At 42.1% G+C, this 25,122-nt stretch overlaps 2 protein-coding genes across 3 annotated transcripts; one reads left to right on the forward strand and one right to left on the reverse strand.

The window, feature by feature from the left end:
- The first annotated feature begins 32 nt into the window (after positions 1-32).
- LOC141596708 (digalactosyldiacylglycerol synthase 2, chloroplastic-like) lies at positions 33-4,197 on the forward strand. 2 transcript variants are annotated; one of them, XM_074416949.1, is made up of 5 exons: positions 33-213; positions 980-1,352; positions 1,965-2,228; positions 2,583-2,932; positions 3,574-4,197. In XM_074416949.1, the coding sequence occupies exons 2-5, from the start codon at positions 1,071-1,073 to the stop codon at positions 4,064-4,066; spliced, it is 1,389 nt and encodes a 462-aa protein (XP_074273050.1). In that variant the 5' UTR covers positions 33-213; positions 980-1,070; the 3' UTR covers positions 4,067-4,197. The 2 variants fall into 2 exon arrangements, with proteins under 2 accessions (XP_074273050.1, XP_074273049.1); XM_074416948.1 differs by lacking the exon at positions 33-213 and adding an exon at positions 266-523.
- A 267-nt stretch (positions 4,198-4,464) lies between these two features.
- Positions 4,465-6,748, reverse strand: LOC141596709 (elicitor-responsive protein 3-like). The gene is made up of 5 exons (XM_074416950.1): positions 6,421-6,748; positions 5,706-5,771; positions 5,284-5,410; positions 5,054-5,168; positions 4,465-4,815 (listed from the first exon to the last, which is right to left on the reverse strand). Exons 1-5 carry the CDS (start codon positions 6,485-6,487, stop codon positions 4,804-4,806), a joined length of 387 nt encoding a protein of 128 aa, XP_074273051.1. The 5' UTR covers positions 6,488-6,748; the 3' UTR covers positions 4,465-4,803.
- Positions 6,749-25,122: the final 18,374 nt, after the last annotated feature.

Here is a 25,122-nt window from a genome sequence, read left to right on the forward strand (position 1 = left end):
ATTTGTTTCATGATATAATGTTTAATTCATAAAAATTGGTAAAAATGAAATGCATTATATTTCCCTTAATTATATGCTCATTTTCTTTGTGGGTTTTTGTTAATACTAGAATTTCTGACCCTAATCGCAAGAACTCCAACATACAGCTAATCCTCCGTGCCCAATCATTTGCTTACTTTGGTTAAAATATTTTCTCACGAAGAATATAAAAGGGTAAATAAATGAATGAGACTCAAGGAATAATTTTTTTTTTCTTTTTTAGTATTTTAGTTTGGTCCTGAAATGATTGTTCTTTGTTTATAATTCGTTGGAGCATAGATTGGCAATTCAGCCTTTAAATAACATGTATTTGGGGAAGACGTTTTAATTATTTGATCAAAATTTGTATTGAGTTGTAAAGAAGGTAATTTTTTCGTATTTGAAGGTGTTAGCAAGAGTTTCTGGACATATTTGGAGCTTGAAGTTAGATTTTTAAGGATTTCGGGATAATCCGATGGTTAAGGGCGATATATGTATGAAAAGGGTATGGGAAGTTTCAAGGATTCTCCTTTGGAGGATCTCTAATGGTTAAATAAAACCAAGGTTATCTTATTCGTAGTAGTTGTTACGAATTTATAATACGCCTACACAATCATAAAACATCATAGTATGAATACACACCCGCTTTCTGGTAACCCAGAAAGAAACAGGCATGGGCAAATTTGTTGGAACTTGAGGGAGAGATTTGATGCCCTTCATCTTTTATCATCCATTTACATCTTTCGTTTCTGCTGTGTTATTTTCCAGATAGAAGCGAAATTTTGAGTACCGTGTTGTTTGTGGTTGATAGATGATGTACAAAATGCATTAAATAAGTTGCCTTGTATAGCCGTATTTGTGCAATCTTTGTCACTTTTTTATTTTCTTATTTTTTTTTTATCACGGTATAAGATACGGAGTACTAGGTTTTTCTCAGATGTTTTTTGTCATCCTTTTGCAGTAACATCTTTATTCCAAGGAGTGGCTGTTCTATTGGAGATTTGCTAAGTTTGATATGTTGTAAAAGGTTTCCGCCATAAACTGACGTTTAGATGGCCAAGAAACAGCATATTGCTATATATACCACTGCTAGTGTGCCGTGGTTGACAGGTACTGCTGTGAATCCGCTGTTCCGTGCTTGTTATCTTGCTAAAGACGGGGAACGAAAAGTTACTTTAGTAATTCCTTGGTTGTCTTTAAAAGATCAAGAGCTTGTATACCCTGACAACATAAATTTCAAGTCAGCGCTAGAGCACGAGGCATATGTGCGCAAATGGCTTGAAGATAGGACTAGATTCATTTCTCGATTTGAGATAAAATTCTATCCTGGAAGGGTAATTACTTCTTATTTAACTAACAGTGTTGGCATATTAAGTAGCTATCCTGCTATCTATCTACTGTGTGATACTCTCCCTTTGAATTTTGGATTATTGAACTTGACGTATATTTAAAGCACCTGAAGCTATTGAGGATATCAAGCCTCCTGAATTTGACTAATAAACATATCGTGGATTTTTAATTTAGCTTTGTACATTTCAAAACGAAGATCTTACTTCATTTCCCAGGCTCTTTAACTCAGGAATGATGATTGATATTTTGCCTTTGTTTGTCTATTTCCTGGAGTGATTTTGGATCTTAAATTTCATAAACCCCTACAAATTATTGGTCTAGTTTGTTTAAATTTTGATGTAAATCATGAATGGTCTAAAGAAGTGGGCAGGAGGTCGATGTATAATCTTCTGCTGTTCCGCGATAAATAGGAATTTGCGGTTTGCCTATTAAAAGATGGATGAGCTTCATGGATTCTTGATTCTTCCCTTTAGGATTTTGTATACCATTCTTGGACATCATTATCACAGTCCTACTCCATGGTTCTTTTATATATCTTGAATAATTTTGTGCCACAGTTGTGCTTTGTTTAATTCCGATTGTTACATGTACTGCAGTTTTCCATCGACAAAAGAAGCATTCTTCCTGTTGGTGATATTACAGATATTATACCTGATGACGATGCGGATATTGCCGTCCTAGAAGAGCCTGAGCATCTAACGTGGTATCATCATGGAAAAAGATGGAAAGAGAAATTCAGGATGGTGATTGGGATTGTCCACACCAATTATCTGGAATATGTTCGACGAGAGAGGAATGCTGCCGGAGCCTTTATTCTGAAGCACTTAAACAGTTGGGTCGTCAGTATCTACTGTCACAAGGTACTCTTTACAAAATGGCCCAACTTCCGTCAATACTCTTAACCTACAAGTCTAATCAGAAAATGGCTTTCTCCTTGCTTTAATAGTTACTTACATGTTACATACGTGCATGTCTTTTGTGCGGCACAATTGTTATTTGTACGTAGTATTTTTCATTTTGGTGTGATGGGAGCCACTAAGCCATCCCTCAATGAGTTTACGAGCTAGCTTAGCTGACATTTGCATGTCTCAACGACTGTTCTTGTTTGTAACTTTGTATTAAGGAATGGATTTAGGCATCTATTCAGTCTGTGTTTTCATAGTACACCTTATACTTATGCCTTTTGAATATGTTTTATTTTCTTATTATGACAGGTTATACGATTGTCTGCAGCCACTCAAGATCTTCCTAGGTCCATAATATGCAATGTACATGGAGTCAACCCCAAATTTCTCGGGATTGGCAAGAAAAAGAAAGAAGAACTCGAACAAGGGAAACCTGCCTTTAGTAAAGGGGCCTACTACATAGGTAAAATGGTTTGGAGTAAAGGATACAGAGAACTTCTTAAACTCTTGAAAAAACATCAGAAGAAGCTAGCTGGTCTAGAAGTTGATCTCTATGGTACTGGAGAGGACTCTAATGAAGTCACAGAAGCTGCAAAAAAGCTTGAACTACCTGTTAGAGTTCATCCTGGACGTGACCATGCCGATTCTTTATTCCATGAGTAAGCTCTGGCCTTGTTTTAAATTACTGTATGGCTTTCTGATTTATGTTTTAGGCACTAACAGTGAATGAAGCGCATTGTGTCTGAATGTTTAAACACCTCTCTATATAAAGCATGTCAAATAATAGAATCTTGAGAAACTATTTTATGAGACCGTCTTACCGTAACTCCGTAAGGTTATGGTCTGGCCTACAAGTTTTCAAGATGAAAGTGAGGTTTCAATATTCTTTTTCTGAAAAATGGTTTGTTGGTTAGTAATTAGTTACATCAAAATTATTCTAAAAGGTCCTGTTCAAGTAAGGTCGTTATTCTAAAAGATCAAAATTACCGTCTTACACTCGCGCTTTCATCGCATACCCATAGGTGATGGGTCTAGCAAAGACCTTATGCTGTGACTGGCACATACAAGTTTATGTGTGTGTCATACTCTAGAAACTGATATGTTGTAATTTGTAAAAGAGATGACTAATTTATAGCGTGCTATGTCAATCTGGTTTATGTGGGGATTTTGGTACTGGCAAGTTTCGAACCTAGGTCATAAGTACCATATATGATTTACGAGCTAAACTAGCTTACATGCTTGTTCTAGTACTTGTTTGGATTCCTACATTGACCCTTTCTTACTATGGCGTTTCTTTCAGTTACAAAGTGTTCCTCAATCCAAGCACCACAGATGTAGTCTGCACTACAACAGCCGAAGCATTAGCCATGGGAAAGATTGTTGTCTGTGCAAATCATCCATCCAACGAATTCTTCAAGCAATTCCGCAATTGTCGCACATACAACAATAGTAACGAGTTTGTTTCAGTAACTTGCAAAGCACTGACTGAGGAACCCTCATCATTGACCGAGTCACAGATGCACGAGTTATCTTGGGAAGCAGCAACTGAACGGTTTCTGAAAGCCGCGGAGTTATATCAAGGGACTATTATAGTTAAACCCTCAAAACTACCCTCTAAAAAGTTTGCCTCCCTGAGCTCTTTTAATATGGAAAGGAAATGGGAAGATGCTTCTGCGTATTTACATAATGCAGTAGCAGGTACGGAACTGGCTCGTAGGGTATTTGGGGCTATCCCGGGAAGCCTACATCCTGATGAAGAGCTATGTCGAGGGCTAGCGTCATCTTCTCGTTAAAGGAGATGATCTCAGATATCATTTTCTTTTTTCTTGTGAAATATTAATTAATTCTAACTGTATATATGAATGCTTGTGTTGTATAGCCTAAAACTGATTTACTTGTGTATATATTTGGAGTTTTGGACTAATTCTCTTTGTTGCAAGAACTCTGATCTTGATTTATATTTAAATTCTACATACAAACTATATCGAGGGAATGAGCACAGGGGTGATCATAGTGAAATCATGGATTTATCAAGAATCTGACTCGAGAAAGCACAAATTCTCGTTTTTTAATGATGGAAAACGCTCACTATCGTATAGATGGTCTTGTAATAATTTATTACAAGACCATCTACACGACTACACGTTAGTGTTAATTTATTACGAAACTTTCTTTATTCAGACTTATACACTTCTATAAAGACCGTCTTAAAAGAGACTATACCTTGAATTGTGTCATTTTCTTACACGATATAATCATTGGATTCCCCCATCCAAATTTCAAGTCCTTCCAACATAATGAACATGAAATAAAACACTAGCTTTCAACAATGCAAGAAGATAAATGATCTAAAATACAAGATGATCTAAAGAAATGTTGAAATAAGAGTGATAAAACTAAATCAAAGTCCAAGGCTAATGAAGCGAGTTCCAGGATGCCAAAAATGATGATTGCGCCAATCTTTGCCATGAACGCATGCTCGGAAAAGAAGACTCTTTCCATCCATCAAGCTCCTCAGTTGGAATATATGTCAATAGAGTCTCTGTATTTGAACATACACATTCATACATTAGCTTTATTGCTTAATCATGCATATGTACCAGTTCAAGCTAGCATCGAAATCAGTAAATCAGAGTCGAGACATGTTAGGAGCATCTATTGGCATTAATTTTCATTAACATTGTTGTATCCAAAGAAAGTTAAGTTAGAAGTCTGATAGGATGGTTTTGGAGTGGCACTAGACACGTACTCCACATTTGCGGTATATGTATAGTAACTACCTCTGGGGTGAAAGTGAGGCCGACTTTAATTTCACCCTTGAACTCTTCATCCTTGACAACATTATAGGAAGTAGGTTGCAGGCTTCCTTTCTCAAAAACAGCAGCTAATGGGATTCTGCATAAAGAGAATGTGAGACGTAATTTGATGGAATAAATCAAAATGACTTGTTAAACACGAAGTATCAGTAGAGGACAGTTGCTGAATGGAATTCTGACTCCAACCAACTTACTTAGCCTCTCCAACGAAATCATCGGCAGTGAAAGTATCCTTGTCCATGATTTTGAGGTGGAGTTCAGGAACATCTCCAGAGATTCTAAACACAAAGGTCTCGTTCCATTCAGGTGTTGTTCCGCCATCTGCACATCTCACCAGTTTGGCACGCACATTCAGAGTTCATTAATTATCCACGACAACATAGACACCTCATTTTAGGCCAAAAACATGAAATTTTCTAGATAATCCAATGATTGATTACCCAGACTTATACTGGCAACCGTGCGTGTCTGAATAACTTAAATGATACTTCTCAATTCTTGATTATTGACCATTATGTATTAGCCGTGTTACTTTATTTGTTACTTGGAGACATTACTTTGGTCGCGTCTTTTATATTGAATCGACACAGCAAGACACCTAACTGGCAGTCCGTACCTGTGTTAACACTAGTCTTTTGTTCCTGAGAGCGGTAAGTGAGGATGACATACGGATCCATTCTAGCTGCAATTTGCAAATTTAACAACAATCTTTTACTAAATTTGAATTCAACTATACCATCTAAATCAACTTAGAAAGAGCAAGTTTTCTGAACAATATAATGTGCAGAAATTCATCAAGGATTCATGGGATACAACCAAACATTGTACTTTCAAAAAAAAAAAAAAAAAACAAAGTGATTGGAATTTATGCAAAAAGTCAATGATCATCAAACTTTTCCTACATTTTGACATTTTAATTTGTGAAGGAAAACTTTTCCGTTTAGTGGCTTCATTAGTAAGCTAGATAGGTTGAAAGAAAGCTACTGTAAGCAATTCATCAATCAATAATGAACAAAAACGAAACCCTACCAACATCACCCTAATAAATGGAAATGTCCATAAGAGTTAAGACTACTGTAAGTTGTCCTACATGTTACAAACGATCTTATTTGAAAACTCGTGTCTGTAAGGCATTCACATTGATCAAGTACAAATATATATGGCACAATCATATTATCATTGGGAGTTCTATTAATTTCAAGAAATAATGCATCCAAATCTAACGTACAAACTTTATAAAAAGTATAGTAGCCATATATATACATGTATAAACCCTCAAATTCGACAAATAAATAAATAAACGAAAAAAAAAAAAGAGATAGAAAAATTACAGAGAAAATCACAATTGTCAAGGCCTTTAGCGTTGACAAGAAAAACTTCAAGCCTACCCAAAGGCATTTTTTCGATCCAACAGTCGAGAATTAACGAAAATGATTATTTGATCAAATTAAACACCCTTTTCTGAGACGATAATTATATGTGTGTATGAAATTTTTGTAATAAAAAAAAAAGGAGACTATTTTCTCTTCTTACATTTGTCAAAAATTGGAAGAGAAAAAAAGAGAGATAGAATGTTGAATGTCAAACACGTTAATGATACGTTGGCGCGGACAAGTTTTGTGTATGCACATTCTTATCCCAAGTTGTCAATTTGATCATATTTAATTATTATTTGAGCTACTTTTATGTTGATCATTAGGTGATGGTTAGATGGAACAATCAACAAGTCATGTATAAACGATGTCATTTTGCATATGTAATACTCTCTCAGTGTCTCGTCATTTGTTAGACTTGGCAAAACGGGTCACTCGGATCGGATACGGGTCGGTCAGTTTGGGTCGGGTCATTTTGGGTCTATCACACATTTCGGGTCGGGTCACTTTCGGGTTTTGGGTCAATTTCGGGTGACCTATTGTCGGCCTGTCGGGTCATTTTTGGGTATGAGTCATTTTGAGTCGGGTTGCTTTTAAGTTAATAGCTAAGCACAAGTTAGTATTATTTTGATTAAGAAATACTCCGTACTATTTTGCAAATTTAATTATTTATTTTGATATATATATAATATTAATATATCTTAGTACTAGTCGTTTTGGGTCATTTCAAGTCATTTGAGATCAGGTCAATTATGAGTCGGGTCACATCGGGTCGATGGTCGGACAATGTTCGGTGCAGGTCGGGTCGGGTCAATTCGGGTTTCGGGTCGTATTCAGGTCAAGCAACTTCGGGCCATTTTCGGGTCGGGTCTGACCCATTTTGCCAGGTCTATAATTGTTATCTATTTATTTTAGTACAAAGACCAAGAAAATGAAAAAAAGAAGAGAAAAATATTGATAAGAGTTCTCTCACAAGTCCACTTGCTCATATCACAAATCCACTCGTCAAACTTTACCGAAAATAGAAATAGATGACAATATACACCCCAATACGGAAATAAATGACAATTAACTAAGACGGGGGAGTACTATAAAGTAATATAATTAACTTACTTTTGGCTTCGATTAAAATATTGAAAAAAAAATCAGGAGGGGTTAAAAAATTAACAGTGTTTTTTTTTTCCAGTTAATGGTTCGAACATGATTAATATAAAATACTTTTTCATGTAAAATCAGCTTAAAGTTTAATTAAACATCATATAGAATTCCCTCAAAAAAAAATATCATATAAAATTCAATGCTATGTCAAATTAAGCACAAGCAATATGTGAAAGGTTTTTAATCGATTTAAGAGCCTTAGAAACCGGTGAAAGGTTCAAACAAGTCGGCAATTAGGAGTCGCCACCAAATGATTGTGGAAATTTGACAACCCTTCGAATCAACTTTATGCTATGTCAAATTAAGCACAAAGCAAAATGTGACACATATACACTAAAGATAAAATTCGTTCCCCTTTAGCATTCTAAGTCTAGATTGACTCTTGTAATGCCAATGAACACACAGATGTTCACGGATATATGAGGAAGGGTGGGGGTATATTGGGATATGCATTGATCGATTATATGATTGCAATGTAGTATCCATTATATTAATCCTAACATGTGACATTACACTACGTCGACGGATTTAGACAAGCAAATTAATGAATCAAAGTAGAAATTTACATTAATTACACGTGAATGGAAAACCAATAAGAAAACAAATAAACCAAAACAAAGACGAATTACGAATGTACATCGCATAAATATCAAAATAAGATTTGAAAGAAAAAAAATTAGAAAAGAAATAGTACTATGATCAGGTGACATATAATAATATTCGATTAATACAACCTAAAACAAACTACGTCTGGACAAAAAAGAGACCAGAGGCAGAAACTTTTTTTGCCTAAAAAAAGGCGCAACAAGTTATACATCCTCATAAAGAGGCGTGATAACCAATGCGTTTTTTTATAGGCAGGTTCTGACTGTGGTAGTCATGCTTAGCTGATAGTTACGTTGATTATTTATAAAATCATTTTCGTTTACATATTAAATTAGAAAACAGAAGGTCTAAAAGATAAACGAAAGTAATCCTATGGTGGTTTGTATGTGCAGGTGCTTGTATGCTGATATGTCGTTGCAGTAGAAGATGTTGATGCAGTTGTAATCCTTTGCTCGTGTTGCACTGTCATAGCCTCTGATTCACAATATAAGAGATCATAATGGTAAAGTTGTTTTGTTGGGAGCAAAAAAGTGTGGATCTAATAGTATTTTTATTGTGGAAGCTCTCGCTTTAAGAAAATGCATTTTAGCAGCTAAATATTTAGGAATCTCAAAGCTTATTGTGGAGGGTGATAATTTATATGTTATTAATTCAATTCGTAGTACATGACAAATTCCTTGGGAAACTTCTATTATTACCAAGGATGTGAAATTAGACCTTCATTGTTTCGATGAAGTCATAATTAAAACTCTGTTTGGCAAAACTACTCGAAAAGATAAATTAAAACTCGAAAAGGTAGTTTGAAAAAAAAGAAAAAGCCTAATCAAACCCTAAAAGGTAACTGATAAGGTAGCTGAAAATTAGGAGCTGATAAAGTAACTGATTATATAAAAGCGTGTTTGGCAAATTAGCTGAAAAGGTAGCTGATTTTGGTAAAATGACGTAAAAGGATATAAAAATTATTTAATATTATAGAATAAAATGGTACAAAATGGAAAATAAGTCATTTCAGTCTGCGATTTCTCAAATCTTTCCCGGTAGCATTTCATTCAGTCCTTATTTGACCAAATAAGTTACTTGTCAAACACTTGCAAAAAAATCAGGTAGCTGAAATTTTGGTCAAATAAGCTACTTTGGTCAAATAAGCTACCTGAAGTGTCGTGTCAAACGGAACCTAAACATATGTTATCTGAAGTCAACAACTTTTGAGGTGATTTGAAAGTCGGTGGCTTTAACTTATCTCACTCATTCAAAAGAATGGGATAGATTGATCCTACATTAAACGATCAATCTAGCTTATTAACTTTTTTAAAAAAAAAAAAAAAAAAAAAAAGACATCTACAACATCACCCACTAAAGCAGTAAAGCCCTCGTTTTTACGCATGGAGTAGTTCAATATCGGGAGGACTTTTGCAACAATATGAATACAATTAGAGAGAAGCACGTCATGACAGAACCGGCTTTTAAATATAGATGGTGCCTTTTGAAGTAAACTTATGGGTCATTGCTTCATTGGTACAAATTAAACTTTTTTTTTTTTTTTTTTTTTTTTTTTTTTTTTTTGACAATTCCATACTAAGAGATTGAGATTCCTATATTATATACAAAGACCAATATAGAAGACGCCGTAAACTTCTGCTGAATCTTCCTTAGCTTCCACAGACTCGTCATTCTTCTACTAATGCGGTTAATTTCTTCTTGGTGGAATTCAGGAATCTTAACTAATTTTTTTCTAATTTTTTTTACGGAATTTGGTTTAAAACGGATATATCCATCATAAACTTAAAACAGGTTAGGTGAAATACGATAGACAAAACGAATAATTTAAAAACTAGTAACAAAAATTGTCTTATTTATACTGAGTGGGAGTCTTATCTGTCACTGTTTAAATCAATATGTCTAATTTAAGGGGAATCTAGCTACTAAAAACTTTTCGGATGAGTTTGATAGTGACATGGATTACCATGGTACTGTCCTTTAGTAAAAATTAAATATTTTGTAAAATAAGCGGAAATATATTATCCACACTTTTCTTTTCTTTTTATAGTTGGCCATGACAATTTTTCGAATTTGTGATGATAGGATAGTGATAGTAGTGATGCGTAATTGCGTATGGCTTGGTTCAATAGTGGTCGAATGGTAGTGTTGTTTGTAAAGGGGGATGTGGTAAGTTATGGTGCGATACGTGGTTGTACTGATAGTGGTGGATCGAGGGGTTGCCTGGTTGGTAACCGTATTTTTTATGTAGGAGTAAAAATAGACTTAAATAAAAAAATAAAAACTTTATCATCATATTTTATCGTATGGTACAGGTAAAAAATGGCACAAATATATCCACCCGAGAGGAGGGGGTAATAATATGCGAAAATTTTTAGTTAAATTAAAGTTTGAATTATTATGAAAAGATGACCAATAATCTGAATTATTCCTATTAAATAACTCTATACTGAATCATTAAACATTCGCCTTTTTAATTTACGAATACGAATATATTCATAAAATGATAATATTCACAAGTCAATTTTATACTATTCCGACTTCTAGAATGACTCCAATGATTATAAATGGTCAACCAACCACAAAGTTACAACAAAATTAAAAATAAGAAGCACGAAGCGTAATATCGTACACGAAATCAAGTAGACGTCGAACCTTCGTCATTCCTTCATATTTCTATTTTCCACGTTGGAAAAATCAAATACGGCGTAACAACCAATATCCATAAAACAATCTATACTTTCTACAACCTATTATTTCCATGAACCTAACGCTGTAACGCATGCAAGAAAATTATACTCAAGAGAAACAACATGTCTCTTTCTCCTTTCCTTCTATTCACTTTCCTTTTTTCAAATTTGTCGCCCTTACAAAAATGTGTATATATATATATATATATATATATACCCAATTGGTACAATAACTAACATCAATCAATCGATACTATTTTATTAAAGTCGAAGGGTCGATAAAACAGAAAAAAAGATGTATTCGTCGTTTTCCTTAGAAATTAAAATTAGATATGTTGAAGATATGACTGTAGGTAAGAAACTCATTCGAAAAAATGTGTTTGTCGTAGTTTCTACAGAAGATGGTCGAAACCAGGTTAGTACGAGGCTTTGTGAAGACGGTGATCATTGTACTAACCCTACATGGAATGAAAAGCTAACGACCACGGTACCAACCCATACAAGATTTCTCCTTTTGGACGTTCGTCAGAGGATGAAGTCGAAGGAGAAATCCATTGCAGTGGCTAGGGTTCCGATTTCTGACTTTATAGGTGATTATACACCTCCAAACTATTTGCATTTCTTGAGTTATAGAATGAGGGATTTAGAAGGTGAGCCAAATGGAATTATTAACTTTTGTGTAAATGTTAAAGGGAGATTGGATCAACAACAATATGGTCAAAACTATAAAACTAGTGAAATTGAAGGGTATGGTGGTAACTATAGACAAAGTTGTGTACCAAAACCATACAATGGAACACCATATACAGATGGTAATAATACAACAAAATTTAACAATAATAATGTTGTAGTTGGAGTACCCGTGGCTGCTGGGTGGTGCAATACATGGCAAAATTAGCACGCATTTACAAAGTTGTCAAGTTATTCATATACATGTATCCAATCTTTCATTCTCTTGAAATTTGTATATACTTTTCATAGATGGAGTAGAAATCTTGTGTTTTAGTGTTGTAACATATTGCTTACCCTTCCTTGTTTGTATGTATCATCTCTTAATGTCAAAATTTACATGAATTTGCCGAAACAATAGTCCTATTTTAGTAGAGCCCTTAAGTAGAGGAATTAAACTACCACCTCCATTATTCATTTTTTTTATTAGCAATAAGCGAGTAAATCCCGGAGACCTACAGCGAGTAGAGTCCCAAAAAGAAACAAAGAAAACATTAAAACACAATACAATGTATCCTTTCCAAAATAAAGATCTTGCGTTCTAGATTCAAGCATCAAGTCTCGGAGTCCTCCTTTGCATAAATCTTTTTTCCTTCCACGATCTCAATGATTTCCAGTTGTTTAACTCTTCCTTCAATGTATAAGGTAAATTTTCATTCCATGATTTGCACCACAAACCAATTCTCAAAAGCAATTTGTCCCTCATATATGGCCAATAGGGTATCTTGTTCTCAAAAATAGCTTCATTTCTCACTTCCCATAATATCGCCACGATAGCAATAAAAAATGATTCCCAAAGTCGTTTCTCAAAACCAACAAAGTGAGAGTCATTCCATACCAGAAAAGCGTCATCAATCTCCAAGGAACAAATCCATGTCATCCCCCAAACATCACGAGTATCAGTCCATATTTCAAAAATGCCCATACTAGTACTTCAATGCTGCTATCGTAGCCTTTATTCAGGTAATAGTACTTTATTAAAATCACCAAATATTAGAGCAGGACCAATAAGAGAATTTCTAAAACATAGCAGCTCCTCCAGGACCTTCTTCCTCCCTTCATTAATTACAACATGGACAATACACAAGTATCACCCTCTCTATCAACTGTCTTTATTTCCAAGAAGTTAACATTGTCATTTCTCCACCACCCTCTTACGTTTCATTCAAGAGATAGTGTTTGATTTCTACAAGTCTGTAGACATAAATTAAAGTTGTTTTTCAGAGATAATAATTTTTATTGCAGTAAACTTATCTCTATTCCCAACCCCTCTAACATTCCAGGCTGAGTATATATGGAGTATCATTATAACACGCCACCACTAGATCACTCAGTCGAGTATGGAGTATACTCGGCATACTCGACTGAGTAACCCTTACTAGATCGAGTACTCAGTCTCAAAAGCCATATAACTCCCCCTTCTTCACCCACTAAGGATCCCGCAAGGTCAAGGTCAAGCCTTATCGATCAAGGATTTGAAGATATCAAGTTTATCAACTACGATGGATCAAGATCGAGAAGTTACGTCAAGCCATTGTTCATTTTAAGTTATGTAATCATCAGGGGGAGTAGACAAACGATGTACTCTTTTTCCTTATCTATGATTTTGTCCCACTGAGTTTTTCATGGAAATGTTTTAACGAGGCAGTTTGTTATGCGAATTTGGAAGATATTGTACTCTTTTCCTTTTGGGTGTTTTTTCCAGAGGGTTTTTCTAGCAAGGTTTTAACGGGGGATGTTCTTCAGTAATGGACATCCAAGGGGGAGTGTTATATATGAAATACTATTATATAGATGTCCATATCATAAAGAAATCTAGAATATATTATCTTATATAAACTCTATTTCATTGTATTTGTTCCGGGTGTAATTCCAGAGCAAGTATTGTTACCACCCGTGGCTTGTAGAATGACGTCTTTGCTTGAATCCTCCTTGCGGTCTCCTGAAACGATGAACAAACTGAGGGCTCGGCTTTGGCCGAGCGTACTCACTCCGACGCTCAAGTCAGTAAACTTAGAGAGGTAAGTTGTTGCTTGGCCTAAGTATATGTATTGTAGAGAGATAAGGAAGATATTACCAGGTGAATAGTGATTCTTAGGTTAATTTTTGGATCCTTTCCTCAATGAAGGTTGAGGAGTATTTATAGACTTTCACCTTTTGTCACGTAGTGGCCAAGTGGCCAAGTGGCTAGCAGGTGGAAAGACCGTTCTACCCTCGGCCGATGGACCCATGGCAGGCCGGCCGAGGGTCTTGGATATGAGTACGCGGATATGTATCCCGGCTGGCTAATTGCCTAGCCGAGACCCAGGTGACAGGCCGATGGGTTGCATCGGCTAGACTGTCTAAGTCGTTGACTTTGCTGTGGATATCTTTGACCTTGCTCAATGTGTTGACTTGGTTAGCGGTGCAGAATATGCCCCATCAATTTACCCCCAGCGTAGTCTATGCCGTGGTATGGGCTCCGATGTATGTAGAGCGTATATTCTGCGCAAGTAATTTCTGAAACTTTTTCTGTATCGGCTTCTTCTACCTCGGCCTAGTTCTGCTTAGGCCGTACCATATCCCCCCTCCACATGGATGTGTAAAGGGCATCCGATGTGGAAAAGAAAGTGACACTGGCCGAGACCAGGGTTGGGAGTGCCGGTTGTTTTTTATTGCCCTTTGGCCGGCGCTTTCTAACTTGGTTGATCATGTGGCCGGCGGAGAGCAGATACTTAGGAATTTGTTGAGGAAGATGAATAGGCAGAGATATGAAGGGGCGTGTTGAAGACGCTTGATCACTGTTGCATTGATTGACGTTCGACTGTTGCAACGATTGACATTCCGTGGTTGCATGTCCGACACGTGTCTGTTCGCTGATTGGCTGACGCTTCATGGGCTGTTCCCTGATTGGTCCTTCTTCATGGGCTTTTCCCTATAAATAGGGCAGTTGTTCCGTGAATTTGGCTACCAATTTCATTTTCTCAAATTTTTCTCCGAAATTTTCATCTCTCTAAACTTTCAAGGGCTTCTTTGTCTTCTAATTTTCGTAGTTGTTACTCCGTGAGTGTTTTTCTTCAAGGTAAACAAACAAATTTTCTCACTTCTTATTTTGTTACGTAATCATTGCTATCATGTCTTCTGGACGCCGGGACTAGCACTGGCGCCGGGGTTCCCCGTCGCGTCTTGACGAGGAGGGGGTACTAGATGCCATCCCGATAAGATCTGGGGGCCCTAGGTCTCCTTCTCCCGTAGTCGATCCACCAATTTTGGAGGAATGGGAGGATGAGGATGATGATGCTGATGATGATGAGAGGACTCCTTCTGATGGTGAGAGGCCGCTTATCCCGGATCATGGCGAGGCCTGCAGGACTGGTCTTGACCGTGTCTGGACCAATAAATTCGCCAGCTGTTCCGGTGCGACTCTTTTCGGAGGCCATTTCTCCTTCGGTGAGGGGTACAAAATTGTTATCCCTGAAGAGGGTCAGGCGGTCTGTTGCCCTCCCCCGGGTCACGTCGGCGTATATATCAGGCACATGGAGTATGGGCTCCGGTTTCCTTTGAATAGACACGTCATGGCCATCATCAAAGCTATGAACGTCGCTATGGCTCAACTGCACCCGTTGGCCATGAGGACGATAGTTGGCTTTGTGTGGCTCTGTCTCTTTAGGGGGGAGGTCCCAACAGTTAACTTATTCCGCCGCCTTCATCTTCGGCCGTCAATCGCCGGTAAAGTTGGGTGGTACAGCGTGCAGACGGAGCCAGGCTACGTCTCCGTGTCCAAGCTTACTTCTTGCAAGGACTGGCAACGACGATGGGTGTACGTCCAAGTGCCGGAGGACTACCTATTGCCTCGGTCCTTCCAGAGCCCTGTTTACTTGCGGTGTGAGAACCGGGAAGAATATGAGAAATGTATTTCCCGGGGTAAGGTTAAGATGGACGCTTCGATGGTCCCTCTTCTCGGAGGAGAAACGGGCGTGCAAATTTGTTTGATCTTTGAGAAAGGATGGTCGCCCCCGACTCGGATTATCCTTCGGGATGAGCCGCGCTGCGCTGTCGGCCTCATACCGGCCCTCAATCGGGGTGAGTGGGGTCGGTGTGAGGCCCATCTTTACTGTTGTATTCTGTTTTAGAGCTTTGTTTTACTTCCTTTATGTAACTCTTGTTTGATTTCTTGCACCGGTTTGGCCAGGATCATGCGAGAGGACCTTAAAGAGGTTAGGGCTTGATAAGGACGGGAAGGTTGTTCAACGGCATCCTACGGTGGCGACGCGCGTGATCGCAGACTGGCTCCCAACGAACTGATGGACAAGCAGCTGAAGGCATTGGATCCGGAGGCGGCCCATGCACGGGTTCTCGGAGGCGTGCCGAAGAGAACAAAGAAGGCAGCGTCCAAATTGGCGGCGGCGTCAGTGCCAACCCCCTCTTCGACCCCAGTGGTCCAGAAGGATCATGTGGAGGTCATCGATATCACTGAGGGGGTGGTGACCGTTGCTAAGGGCTCTTCTCCTCTGAAGAAGAGAAAAGAGCCACCGTCTGCTTCCACCGTTGCCGGGGAGAAGACTGCCCCAACCGACCCTCCGACTAAGAGGGTCCAGACTGGTACGGATCTAACTTGCGGTTCAGACTTAGCTGGTTCGTTGGACATTCCCGATGACCGACTCTCTGATGTGTCGATGCATGTTGACGTGGATGCTCTGTGTAAATTTTTTGTAGATCCGCCGTCGGCAGCTGCCGTTCTCACTGAGCGGCAGTTCGAGAGGCAGCCTGAGAAGACGGGTGATAGAAATGTCACCGTTGACTCCTCAGTTCAGAAGATTCCTTCCACCGAGCTCGTGGCGGAGGGTGAGAGAATATATAAGAGGCTGGCGAAGTGGACCCGTCTAGCCGGCTCCCACATCATGGAGCAGGAAAAGGCCGTGGCCCAAGCTGGGCCGCTGATCGCAAAGCTTAAGCTTGACCTCTCCGCTGCAAAGGGGGGAGCCGGGAAGGCTAAGCTGGATCTCCTTGCTGCCAAGAAGTGGTGGAGGAAGCTGAGAAGCTGCTGGTGGCCGAGAGGGCCAAAGTTGAGGATGTTGATGCTGCCACCGCCAAGTTGATGGAGGAGCGGGACAGGTATAAGGGCGCTTATGACGCCGTGGTTGCCAAGAGGGAAGAGTGGAAGGTTCTGTACGATGCCCAGTCGGAGGCGCACAGGGCTATCATTGCTCAAAAGGAGAAGGATATTGAGATGCTTCAGACTGAGCTTCTCCCTAAAATGTGCGCCGAATTCCGAGACTAGGCCGAGGAAGCGGCCAGAGAGGCAATCAAGAAGCTCTTCCCCGACGGATCCTTCCCATGGGATAAATTCGATAATCTTCTGGACGAGATGGCCGAGGCTGCGGAAACAGCGGCTGCAGAGAAGGTGGAGGCGGCGAAGGTTGCTCAGAAAGCTGAGGCCAAGGCGGCCTATGATGCGAAGGTGAAGGAGGCTGAGAGGCCAAAGGTGCTTGAAAATGTCGAGCCTTCTCCTAAGCCGGCCACCGAAGATGCTGCTGCTACCGATGGAGGGCAACAACAGGCATAGGGAGACGGGCGATCGTCACCAGACTCACCCGGCATCTCGGATAGCTTTAGCTGTTCGGGGGCCAACTATTGAGCCTTTCCTCCCTGCCATCTTTTGGCGCTTCAAGTGACATGTTTGTAATATTTTGCTTTTCTTTTGTTTTGTTAGTAAAACTCTTGGTAGGTTGTGTTTAGGCTTATCCCTATGGGGACGGCCGTCGTCTGTACTCTCCTTGTAATTGTTTTCAATAAAGTTGGTCTTATTGGCCTTTGGCTTGGCCGGGGCTTTGATCACAATCCTTCACTTGTCTTCTTGCGTTATTAATTGAGTGCCTTCGTTTTTACCTTCGGTATGACCGAGGCAGTTTGAATGCATATCTCAACTGTGTTTAACGTCTTTAGCGTATCGACCGACGTATCCCCGTCGCTCTCGCCTTTGGCCGAGGTAATCGGGGTTGCGGCTCGACAGCGTTCGTAACTGTGTAGGCATATTGATCGCTGGATTTGCGTCTCAACTGCACTGAGTATACGTTTCTTTTAGCGTATCGACCGACGTATCCCCGTCGCTCTCGGCTTTGGCCGAGGTAATCGGGGTTGCGGCTCGACAGCGTTAAAGAATGTAGGCATATTGATCGCTAGATTTGCGTCTCAACCGCACCGAGTATACGTTTCTTCTAGCGTATCGACCGACGTATCCCCGTCGCTCTCGGCTTTAGCCGAGGTAATCGGGGTTGCGGCTCGACTCGGCAATGTTAAGAATCGTGTGTAGGCATATTGATCGCTAGATTTGCGTCTCAACTGCACTGAGTATACGTTTCTTCTAGCGTATCGACCGACGTATTCCCGTCGCTCTCGGCTTTGGCCGAGGTAATCGGGGTTGCGGCTCGACAGCGTTAAATAGAATCGTGTAGGCATATTATCGCTAGATTTGCGTCTCAACTCGCACCGAGTATACGTTTCTTCTTGCGTCTCAACCACGGAGGGGATAAACACTTTGATGGAAAACTTGGATGTTTCTTCATTAGATATAAACACGCGCCGGGGTGCCGACAATGGTTTTGGACACCTCCGCCGCTTATACAAAGTACTTTCTTAGGTTGTCAGTGTTCCAGTGGCTCATCAAGGGTACGCCCCCCATGTCTGTCAGCCGGTATGTACCCGGCCTCATCTCTTCAACTACTTTGTAGGGTCCCTCCCGATTGGCGTTAATTTACCATGAATATTTCCTTTGTTGGTGGCGGCCGACTTTCTTAGGACTAGATCTCCTATTTTTAGGTCCCTTTTGTGGACTCTTCGGTTGTAGACTCTTCTCATCCGGTTTTGGTATACTGCCAAGTTGAGGCGTGCCGTATCTCGGCTTTCTTCCACCAGGTCTAGGGAAGCTTTCAGGCCTTCCTCATTTTCAACTGGGTTAAAAGTAGCCGTTCTGAATGTTGGCATCGTCGCTTCAATTGGTAGGACTGCTTCGGACCCGTAGACTAAGTGGAATGGGGTGTATCCCGTTGCTTCTTTCTCCGTGGTCCGAAGGACCACAGACGCCGGCGCATTCATTGGCCCATCTTCCCTTAAGGTCTTCAACGTCTTTTTCAAACCGTTGAGGATTGTTTTATTCTTTCGCCTCACGCCGCCCGTTGCTCTGTGGGTGGCAGACGGAGGAGTATGCAAACTTGATGCCAAGCTCTTCTAACCAGTTCATTATTAGGTCACTCCAAAACTCTCGGCCGTGGTCGAATACCATGACTTGGGGTAACCCAAAACGAGTTATAACATTTTCCCAGATTACCTTTCTGACGGCCGCTGTGGTTTTTGCCGGTACTGTTACAGCTTCAACCCATTTGGTGAAGTAATCAACGGCGACGATCAAGAACTTCTTTCCTCCGGAGGCCGTTGGAAATGGCCCTAGCATATCCATCCCCCACTGTGCGAAAGGGAGGGGATTAAGCACCGGTTGTAGGTCCCGGGAAGGAGCGTGTATCACCGGAGCATGCATTTGACAGTTCGTGCACTTCTTGGTTTTAGCCTTGGAATCCGCAAGCATGGTGGGCCAGAAGTAGCCGGCTCGGAGAGCTTTGTGGGCCAGCGTTCTTGCCCCCATGTGATGACCACAGATGCCTTCGTGAATTTCTGTCAAAATTAGCTCTGCGTCGGCTGGGCCGACGCATTTCAAGAGTGGTCTTATTACGGACCTTCTGTATAATTCTCCTTCAAACAACAAGTACCTGGCGGCGATCCTCTTTATCTTGGCCGAGAGATTGCGGTCCTCCGGCAACTCATTTGCAAGTTTGTATTTCATTATGGGAGTCATCCACGTTGTCACGGCCTCGATGTTGCCCACCGTGCAGAGTGCGTCAGTGATGCTTTTAGCGGTCCTGATATCCACTAGCACGATTCGGCTGATATTCTTGATGGTTGAACTGGCAAGTTTTGAGAGAGCGTCGGCCGGTTGTTCTCGGACACGGGATGCACCGAATTTTGAAGAACTTTAATTTTGATGTGTCTGTTTTCACCCTTTCCAGGTATCTTACCATTCCGTCGTCTCGAGCCTCATACTCTCCTCTCGATTTGGTTAGTTATCAAGAGAGAGTCCGTCTTCAACACAATATGCTCGCCCGGCGGCTCTTGCCACTCGACTCTGTTATCACCGCCTCGTATTCGGATTCGTTGTTTGAGGCCGGGAAGGTAAATTTCAAGGCGTACTCAAACTCGTCCCCGTTTGGGCTGATGATAAGGATGCCGGCGCCCGAGCTGTTTGTTGTGGAGGACCCGTCGGTGAATACTTCCCATACACCGGGATGTACTTCTTCTTGATATGTGCATTCGGCCAGGAAGTCTGCAAGTGCCTGTCCCTTTATCGAGGGCCTCGGCTTGTATTGAATGCCGGCGGATAGTTCTACCGCCCATTTGATAAGCCTACCAGATTGTTCGAATTTTTCTAATGCCTTCTCCAATGGTTGGTCGGTTAAGACCGTCACGGGATGTGCGTCGAAGTAAGGTTTCAGTTTCCTTGTGGCTATGACGACAGCAAAGGCCGCTTTCTCAATCAGCGGGTAATTTCTTTCGGCGGGTAGTAATGTATGGCTGATAAAGTAGATTGGGTGCTGCTGCTTGTCTTCTTCTCTGACGATCACGGCACTGACCGTGGCCGAGGTAACTACTATGTATAGATATAGCGTCTCCCCCAGCATTGGCCTAGACAGGGGTTGGCGGTGTCGAAAGGTGAGCTTTCGATTGCACGAAAGGCGTGCTCTGTTCCTCCCCCCAGCTGAAATCTTTATTCCCCTTCAATACTTTGAAGAAACGGGTGCTCTTGTCGGCGGATCGAGAGATGAAGCGGGCTAGGGCCGCCATCCTCCCGGTCAGTATCATGACCTCTTTTCGATTTCTCGGCTCCGGCAGGTCTAAGATTGCTCGGACTTTGTCTGAATTGGCATCAATTCCTCTGACGCTGACAAGTACGCCGAGGAATTTACCTGCCCGGACACCGAAGTTGTATTTCATTGGGTTGAGCTTCATCTTGTATTTCCTTAGTGAACAAAATGTCTCGTGTAAATCGGCCAAGTGCTCGCTGTCAGACTTGCTTTTTACGATAGCATCGTCGACGTAAGCCTCAATGTTTCGTCCTTTTTTATTTTGGAACACTTCGTCCACCAGCCTTGTGTACGTTGCACCGACGTTCTTCAAACCAAACGGCATCATTTTGTACATGTATGTGCCGTTAGCAGTGATAAATGCGCATTTAGGCATGTCTTCCTCGGCCATGAATACCTGGTGATACCCCGAGAAGGCGTCCGGCGAGCTCAAGATAGTGTAGCCTGCCGTGGCGTCAATTAAACTATCTATCCGAGGCAAGGGATAACAATCTTTGGGGCATGCTTTATTAAGGTTGGTAAAGTCTACACACATTCTCCATGCCCCCGATGACTTCCTCACCATTACAACATTGGCTAACCACTCAGGATAAGTACAAGGCATGATGAAGCCCGCCGCTAGTAATTTATCTACTTCGGCTTTGATGGCCTCATCCTTCTCGGCTGAGGAGTTCCACATTCTCTGCTTGACTGGGCGAGCGGTGGAGAGTACGTTCAGCTTGTGAACAATCACCTCTCGGCTCACGCCTGGCATCTCGGCCGCTGAGTAGGCGAAAACATCTTTATTCTTCCTCGGCAGTCCGGGAGGTCGGCTCGAATTTTGGTTCCAGTTGTTGACACCGACGATTCGGTGCGGCCCGGGTCAATCTCTACCTCCTCGGTCTCTGCTCCTTCGACCATGCCGATGGTTCGGCCGTTTCCGGACCTGGGGGTGTACTGTATCTGGAAGGATTTTAATTTTGTAGCGCCAGCTCTCACCCTCTCTAGATACTTTATCGTCCCATAGTCCCGAGCCTCGTACTCTCCTCTGATCTGGCTGGTCACTAATGGTGAGTCTGTTTTCACCATGACATGCTCCGCCCCGGCGGCTTTAGCTAGCTCAACTCCGGTTATCACCGCCTCGTACTTGGATTCATTGTTTGGGGCCAATGAGGTAAGCTTCAAGGCGTGCTCAAACACGTCTCCGTTTGGGCTGATAATAACGATGCCGGCCTTCGAGCTATTCGTCGTGGAAGGGCCGTTAGTGTAAACCTCCCATACGCCGGGATCCTCCTCGTTCTTCGAGACGAGCTTATGCGCTTCCCCCCGGTCCGAGACATACATCAATGTGAGAGCCCGGATGGACATCACAGCGTTGGCTTCGCTCAAAGTGACCCGGCCTATGAGAACGTTGTAGGCAGACGAGCCGTCAATAACCACGAACTCGGACATAACATTCTTGGCCGCACTTCCTCGCCGAACATTACTTGGCGGCTTGATTGATCCCGGGGTACCAGGCCGGCCCCGAAAAAAGCGTACAACGGTTTGGTATAGGGGCTCAAGTCTTCAACCTTCAGACCGAGGCTGAGGAAGCATTCTCTGTACATAATGTTTGTGTAGGCGCCCGTGTCAATCAGGCATCTCTTCACCAAGTAGTTGGCTACGTCCAGGTGGACCACAAGGGGGTCGCTGTGAGGAGCGATGACTCCCTCGTAGTCTTTCTTCCCAATGGTCATATCGGGGATGTTGGAAGCGGGGGTTGCTGTGTTGGGCACAAAGTTGATGGCCTGATATAGTTCATTCAGGTGCCGTTTGTGCCCATGAGCGGACCCACCGTTCTCGTTGTCCCTGATGACGACATTGACTACTCCTACCCGTTCAAAAACGGATTTCTTATTTGACCCGTCGGCATATGTTTTTTGGCCCCCGGCTACGTATTTGCCGAGACTCCCCGCTCGGATCGGATCTTCAATGGCATTTTTCAAATGCCGTGATCGTTGTTAAGTGGCGGGTGTGGCCGTGGTACTCACAAGATCGGCTCGTGTCACCGTCACTCCTCGCCCTAGGGGCCTTTCCCACTTTTGACCTTCGTTTTTGCTCGGGCGAAGACCTCGGCGCGATTCGACCGGGGGGTGTGATTATTGTCGCTTTCGGTAGTACGGTCTGCCGAACTCCCCGGCGCCCGTCGAGTTCATTTCCCGGGCAGATCGGTCGACCGTGACCTATTATTGTCACGGCGTTTTTCATCCGGGTTGTCCTCCCGGCGCTCTTCTTTTACGAGTGTTCGGCCTCGCTGGGCCTACCCAGTGTTGTGGTAGTCCTCCACCTTAATGGCTTGATCAGCCAACTTTCTGGCGGCGTCCAAGGTCAGGCCGCCGCACTTGATGAGCTCGTTTTTTAAGGCTCCCCTTGGGAGGCCTTTCATTAGTGCGAAGGCTGCCAATTCGGGATTAATTTCCCGAATCGGTTGAACCTTGGCGTCGAACCTCTTCACATAGCTTCGCAGAGACTCGCCGCCCTCCTGTCTGATAGTCAGAAGATCCGATGTCTCTACGGCCTTCCTCTTATTGCAAGAGTACTGGGCTAAGAAGGCGTCCCTTAGATCGGGCGTAACGAAGATACTGAGCCATCGGGCAGCCCCTTGTACCAACTTTGAGCCATCCCATGCAAGGTCGTTGGGAAGATTCGGCACCAGACCTCGTCGGGTTGCTCCCACACCGACATGTACGACTCGAAGGTTTCGGCGTGGTCGGTGGGGTCGCTATCCCCTTTGTATGTGAGCGCCGGCAACTTCGGCTTGGATGACACGGTGATTTCAAGGACATAGGCACTGAGGGGCTGTCTGACCACATGTCGAACGAGACGCGGCGATCGGCTCCTCGTATTCCTAGTCCGACTTCTCTCCTCATAGCGAGAAGGACTTCTCCTCCGACTCTGGTGAGTCGGGATTCTTCTCCAACTCTGGCGAGTTGGGCTTCTTTCGCTCCTCCGGGGTGTGCCTCGTTTGTGCCGCGGCGACGCGGTCCTCTCACGAGTGCGAGAAGGACTTAGGTCTACCACGACCACTTTGGGCTCCTCCGGTGTCTTGACAGGGTCAGCTTCTCATAATGCTCCGTTCAAGTTTCTTGGAGTCACATTTTGGGCCTTGGTCTCCTGGACGGTTTCCGCCGCTCTTGTCGGCGTGACAGTGTGAGCCGGCGTACTCCCAATTAGGTCCAGGAGCATCTTCAGTTTTGCTGCATCAACCACATGTCCCATGATGGTGACCTGGACGTTGGGCAGCGGTGTGTCTGGCATATTTGGCATCCCGAGTTCCGGTTGAATTACTCCGCCGGTGGAGGGTTGCGCAACTCCAGAATTTTGGAAGGTATCATCTTGGTGTAGTTCGGTTTCGTCAGTAACGAATACCTCTTGTTGTTTCGACATCTTCTTAGCTTTTGGGGTGGGTTTTTTTTTTTGTTTATATTTTTTGTTTGGGAATGAATGTGACTAGCTTCTAGTGTCTATCCCCACAGACGGCGCCAATTGTTCCGGGTGTAATTCCAGAGCAAGTATTGTTACCACCCGTGGCTTGTAGAATGACGTCTTTGCTTGAATCCTCCTTGCGGTCTCCTGAAACGATGAACAAACTGAGGGCTCGGCTTTGGCCGAGCGTACTCACTTCGACGCTCAAGTCAGTAAACTTAGAGAGGTAAGTTGTTGCTTGGCCTAAGTATATGTATTGTAGAGAGATAAGGAAGATATTACCAGGTGAATAGTGATTCTTAGGTTAATTTTTGGATCATTTCCTCAATGAAGGTTGAGGAGTATTTATAGACTTTCACCTTTTGTCACGTAGTGGCCAAGTGGCCAAGTGGCTAGCAGGTGGAAAGACCGTTCTACCCTCGGCCGATGGACCCATGGCAGGCCGGCCGAGGGTCTTGGATATGAGTACGCGGATATGTATCCCGGCTGGCTAATTGCCTAGCCGAGACCCAGGTGACAGGCCGATGGGTTGCATCGGCTAGACTGTCTAAGTCGTTGACTTTGCTGTGGATATCTTTGACCTTGCTCAATGTGTTGACTTGGTTAGCGGTGCAGAATATGCCCCATCAGTATTGTCTAATCATTTGTTTACATATGATTAAAATATCTCTTTCAAAAAAAATAAAAGAGATATTTTAATCATATGTAAACAAATGATTATCTAGATATAGGATATAAATGTTAACGCTTTCCAAACTTTTTTTTCATTATAATAATTATACTAAGTTAATTGCGCCGTTTTTACAACATGGTAACATTATTTTTATTTCCAATATTACCCTTTAAGTATGAAAGACATCCAAATTTCAAAAAGATAGAAGAAGGAAATGTAAGTCACCCTCTAGTGGCGTGGCGCTATCTTAAGGTTTCGTTTGATGCTCACCCAATTTATGGGAATTCTAGAATCCCATGAATTGGGATTAAAATTCCTTGGAGTTTCCAACTCCTATGTGATGAAGGAATTTAACTACCTCCCTCCTCCTGGTCATTGAAAATTCCTAGAAAAATAAAACTCAAACATTACAACCAAACGAATTATTGTAATTATTCACTTGAATCTTAATGTAGGAATTAAACCCCGTACA

This window comes from Silene latifolia, chromosome 8, assembly GCF_048544455.1.
Source record: "Silene latifolia isolate original U9 population chromosome 8, ASM4854445v1, whole genome shotgun sequence".
Taxonomy (NCBI): domain Eukaryota; kingdom Viridiplantae; phylum Streptophyta; class Magnoliopsida; order Caryophyllales; family Caryophyllaceae; genus Silene; species Silene latifolia.